The sequence below is a fragment of the Cornus florida genome, unplaced genomic scaffold (genome assembly GCF_030987335.1).
Source record: "Cornus florida cultivar Cherokee Brave unplaced genomic scaffold, ASM3098733v1 CherokeeBrave_3.0.0_Hap2_Chr07, whole genome shotgun sequence".
Taxonomy (NCBI): Eukaryota; Viridiplantae; Streptophyta; class Magnoliopsida; order Cornales; family Cornaceae; genus Cornus; species Cornus florida.
The window spans coordinates 20,234,298-20,239,558 of record NW_026775577.1 but is presented as its reverse complement, the minus strand read 5'-3'; the positions used below and the strand labels follow the sequence as shown (position 1 = coordinate 20,239,558).

At 35.0% G+C, this 5,261-nt stretch overlaps 1 protein-coding gene across 1 annotated transcript; it reads right to left on the bottom strand.

The window, feature by feature from the left end:
• Positions 1–503: 503 nt before the first annotated feature.
• On the bottom strand, positions 504–4,805 carry LOC132266731 (outer envelope pore protein 24, chloroplastic-like). Its single transcript, XM_059767720.1, has 3 exons — positions 4,537–4,805; positions 3,875–4,234; positions 504–875 (listed from the first exon to the last, which is right to left on the bottom strand). The coding sequence occupies exons 1-3, from the start codon at positions 4,735–4,737 to the stop codon at positions 795–797; spliced, it is 642 nt and encodes a 213-aa protein (XP_059623703.1). The 5' UTR covers positions 4,738–4,805; the 3' UTR covers positions 504–794.
• Between the last annotated feature and the right edge of the window lie 456 nt (positions 4,806–5,261).

Genomic DNA, 5,261 nt, shown 5'->3' with positions numbered 1-5,261 from the left:
TAGGTCGAATCTTCAAATACCTGTTAAGATCTTCCCCGTTCAATTTCTACATCAGATTTAATCTACTATAATAATTTCATTACTAAAATATTTTTCTTTGAAAAAACCAAAAAAAGAAAAATTAGATCAAAATATACCCAAGATATCAACTCATTTACACAAAGACCAATTCTGTTTCGACCTGTCTTGACCCGGCCCATGCACTACCAAACCATACAAGTTCAAACTTCAAATAAGAGAGCATTCTAATCCTTCTAAATAGCAAGAGACTTCAGTTTGTAGGCATATAGAAGTCGAACATGTCAAATTTAAAAATAGAAAGACATAGGAACACTTCTAAATATTCTTATTAGTGTTTTTATTCTATTTTTTAGACCAAAATAATATCTTTTATTTAAGATAGTCCAATATAAACGTGACACAAAGTATCCATCCCATATCCCATATCCCATCATCTACTCGTGTCACGTATCCCATCTACTCACGTCGGTTGACACGGGTACTTCGAAAGAAAACATAATAATTAATTTACTTAACCCCAAAAAAACATAACAATCACTCTACATAGAACATGGAAATGAAAACTCTGTTCAGCCAAAAATGTAATTAGAAAGACATTTCTAGATTTATACTTGTTTTCTTTAAATCAGTTAAGTATGGAAAAATGGTTTGGAGTCCCAAACTCATAAGCCGAACAGAAGAGCCTGTATTCATGAGGTACAAAACCATTGAGGGAGGCAGGTACCTACTTCTCTGTTCTGCAGAACAGTCTCAAAAGTGAAACGAGTGAAAAATTACATCTCAAAATTCCATGTACTCTCAGCACTTAATTTCGGCATCTTTGGTTCCTCATTCAAATTGACAGACGCGGACATCTGGCGGTCATGAAAACAAAATTGAAAGAAAATTATCAGATTTTAGTAACAAGATGTTTGACTGAAGTTGAATTAAAAAAACATTAAAGCAAAAATATAGTAACTATATCAGAAAAATAAGCAAGTCACCTAAACACATTATCAACCACCAAAAAACGAGTTCTAAATATTAACATTAGATCCTTAATATCAATTTTGTTAAGTAAACAAAATTTGGAGGTTAAATGATAGTTGCAGGAGACTCGCATGACATGGACAGTTTAAGCATTACCAACGTACCACTGAAACAAACCAATCAATGACTGGGAAGTTAAAGATACTACTCTTACAATATAAATATAGGCTACACCTACATTTTCCGGGAGAGGAGAGTGCCTATCGTCATTTTAGAAAGACGATAATCCTCTTCATTGTAACTCTGACTGCAGTGTTAATCTTGCAAACTTTGTATAAATTTTTGTGTCAAGATGACCTAATGATATAGGTGCACCCAAAAAAAACCAAAAACAAAAAAGAGAAGAAGAAGATCAGATAAGCTTGAGGAAAACAAAATTGATAAAAAGAATATATCGGACCTAAATATGTGAATATGTCAGTTGATATATCATAATCAATATTTGGTATCAGAACCTGTGTCAAAGAATGACATATACTAGTAACAAATCATGGAATTAAGTGGAACTTTGGAAAATGTTAGCAGGGAGAGATGTTAATACATTATTTGGAGACATAATTTTGGCGAATAAAATATGTTTTAGACAAGAATGTCATACATAGGGTACAAAATTGAGCTCTAAGAATTAAAATAAAAACCCCAGTAAATTAAATACTATAAAAATTAACTATTTCAATTACAAAATGAAAATATACTCTCTCACAAATTCATCCTAAAGTGCTAAACCTACAACTCAAAAGCAACCCAACCTACACTAAAATCTTATAACTTAAGATGTGTTTCGATTGGAACATCAAGTTCAATTTGTGTTGATATCAGTTCATAATCGGATTAAGTTTTGGTCGATTGCCAGGCCTCCATTATAAATTAATAAAAGTTGAGACGGGAAAAAAAAAAATTAGTTACACATTTTACATGACTAATAAGGGAAAAAAATCCATCATGTAAATATATATATATATATATATATATATATATCAACTCGAGTTAGATTGCGAATACAACCCGGGTTAGGTTCGTGTACCTGACACCTCAACCCAAATTGGACAAATTATTAGGTGGTCCGTGACCACAATGTCACGTGGTCCCGACCAATCCCAAAAGGTCACGTAGCATGATGCATCAGTTTTAATAGCACATCAGCAAGATGCGAACAAAGAAAATGGCTTGTCACTTTCTATTGCCCCTCGTATAAGTACAAGATTTCAACACACACTCTCCCACTCACTCTACAGTGACTGTAAAGACCCATTTGCTTCTATTTTCTTTGGTTATGTAGAAAGACCCTCTCTCTGTTCTTTGTTTCTTCTCAACATGATCATCCGGATAAGATGAATATGCAATATCATCAACACTCAACAGTACATGCATATTCAAAACTTAACGTCTTTCACAAGTTATTTCATGCAAAAATTCATCCAGTAATACAATATCTACCAGCAAAAACCTTGTTCATGAAATATTTAATTTATTAATATATATATATATGTATATATATAAACTCATAGTCAAAGCCTGAAGAAAAATACAGTGCAGTATAACCAAACTCAAATTGGTGGAGAAAAATAGTTCCTGAACACAACAGATTAATAAAAAAATAAAAGTAACTAAAATATAATGCTTGTATAGTGTATAGTACATATTGAAACCCACTTACCCACTTAATGAAACCCTAATAAGCAAAAAAAATGCCACATTAGCACTGAATTTCTCAAAAAAACTGTTGGTATGTAACCCTCCCTCCAAAATAGAGAGGGGAATGGGGTTGAGAAATTGCCTAGATTCTTTGTGGTGGCAAAATCGATGGCAAATGAAAGAAAATTTCAAAAAGTTCAGATATGTATTTTTTTTTTTTTTCCCCTTTCTTTCTTGGGTTAAATGGATCTGTAGTGATTACCTGCCTCAAATCTGTAAAGCAAAGTTTTTGATGGAGAGAAGGGAAGAGAAAAGGTGACGAAGAATGTGAGAAATTGAAAAGGTAGAGAGAGATTGAATAGAGAGGTTTGTCTTCTAAAAGGTAATATAGAGAAACAGTTCATTTTGAATAAGGGATCAGACCTACTTATCAGAAAAGAAAAGAAAAAGGAAAAAAATAAAAATAATATGGGTTCAGACCTACCCTACTGGAGAGTCTCATGGCATTAAACTGAAAGAATCTGTTTGATGATGCGATAAGTCATTTATAAAAATAGTTGATAGGGCCTTTTGGGATTGCTCAGGACCACGTGGTGGTTGCAGATTACCTAATAATTTCTCCCAAAATTAGTTCTGTTTGAGATTTCTCAACCCAGTCTAAACCTGAGTTTTGAAAACACTGTCAAAACTTGTTTAAAAAACAAACAAACATACAAATTGTATTTGGATTGGACATCCTTTGTATCCCTATGATGCATTGTCCTATTACACTAATTAATGTACCTAGAACGGTTGCAGTCAACTCTCACTGCAGTGATAAAGCTAAATAAAATTGAACAGGTATGAATATATTATGATTTTGATATCCTATATATGTAAGATATATAAAGAGTCGAAATTGGCATCCATTCGAAAACAAGAAATACTCTTCACAGATACCTAGTGATGCAAAAACCATAAACAAGAGTCGACTATACCCATTAAAGTTTTTCATTCCTTTCATTGGGTCACAGAAAGACATCAAATTATGCAAATTGAATCCATCTTCTACAACTTAAATGTCACCTATTAATATAAAATAAGAATTTACCATACTAAAATGGGGCAAAATTACACATGAATATAGTAAACATCTGAAATGCAGTATATAAAGAAAAATAAGGTTTCAAAATCACTAAAGTTGCCATACCTTGAAGGTTCCATTAAACTTGGAATTCCTCGACCATTCCAATCCCAAAACCCTGCTCGACGTCTGATATGAAGCCCTTAACATATCATCATCATAAACCTTCTGAGACACTGCAAAGTCCCATGAATTCTTTGCAAAATCATAGCACGGCTCGAATGTCGTCCCTCCTCTATGCATATAACTGTACTTCACCTTGCAATTCCCAGAATTGAACTCGTAACTACCGGAGAGCTTGTTAGCCGGATCGACCACAAGAGTCCCGTCCATCACAACCCGGTTCTCACCCTTCCCGTGAGTGTAAGTCAAATTCAACGGTTTATCCATAACACTAACCGTGTTCATGAATTGAAACCGAACATCCTACTATCACAAACCCAAAACCAAAACCCTAAATCTCTGGTCGATAATAAAAATAAAAATAAAAAAATCATACGACAAAAACGAAATCTAAAATTAGAACCAGAACACAAAACCTCCAATTAAGTGAGCAGGATTCAGTCTCCGAACTTATTTAGAAGATATTTTCAACATTTTCAAAACCGAAGTTAGATAATAGAAGTACAATGTATTAAACAAGATTTTCTTTTTTCTTTTTCCGGTTCTAATTCCTGTGTTTTCTCAGCAACCAAACGGAGGGTGAAGTGTTAGGGAATCGGTAATACCTTTTTGGGGACGTTGTAGTCGATGACGAACGAACCGGGCTTCTCTACGGAGAGAGAGAGGCTGTTCAAGGAAGAGCCATCGAGGAAAGTGGCGTCGGACATTGAGGCTCGCAGCTTGACATCGCCGGCATTGACGGCAAAAGTGCCGGCAGCGCCGCTCTTCTCGGTGTCGTATTTTCCATTCAGCGAAGCCTTCATCATCTTTGCTATATTATGTGTGTGTTTCTGTGTGTGTGAGAGAGGGAGGGTTTTGGGGTTTTCAAGGGATTGATGAGTGTGAGGTGGAGGGAACGAGGAGGGAAAGAGACAAACAAACAATCGGTGGATTCGATGTTCTCTCTACCAATCATGAAGTGCCACATCATTAATCCGGAGAGTAGAGAGATGTAATTGGGCTGTGTAACTGAGCTTTACGTGAGAGTGATATGGGCTTAGATGGGCCACTGGCCCTTTTTTACTTCCCTACTTAGAGAAACAGGACAGCCCAATGCTAGCTTCATTTTATAATTTGTGATCGGGCCAATTATGAATCTTGAATGAATATTGTTGTCATTATGTTTAGTATCTCTTGTGTTTGCCACTTTGCCCTAGGAGCTATGCTTCTACTTATTATTACTTTATGTATGTCTTGCAGTTTATGCAGCGAAGGGTTACAAACTAAGTCACACAATAATTCATATTGAGGGTCGTTTTTACTTTTCGAGCACGTTCTCGTTCTCGCACTC

Excerpts from the sequence above, each read along its gene's own strand:
- LOC132266731 (XM_059767720.1), bottom strand. The coding sequence starts at position 4,737 with ATGATGAAGGCTTCGCTGAATGGAAAATACGACACCGAGAAGAGCGGC. Across the intron at positions 4,235-4,536 it reads ACTACAACGTCCCCAAAAAG|GATGTTCGGTTTCAATTCAT; the intron begins GTATTACCGATT and ends TTGTGATAGTAG. Across the intron at positions 876-3,874 it reads AGTTTAATGGAACCTTCAAG|ATGTCCGCGTCTGTCAATTT; the intron begins GTATGGCAACTT and ends CATGACCGCCAG.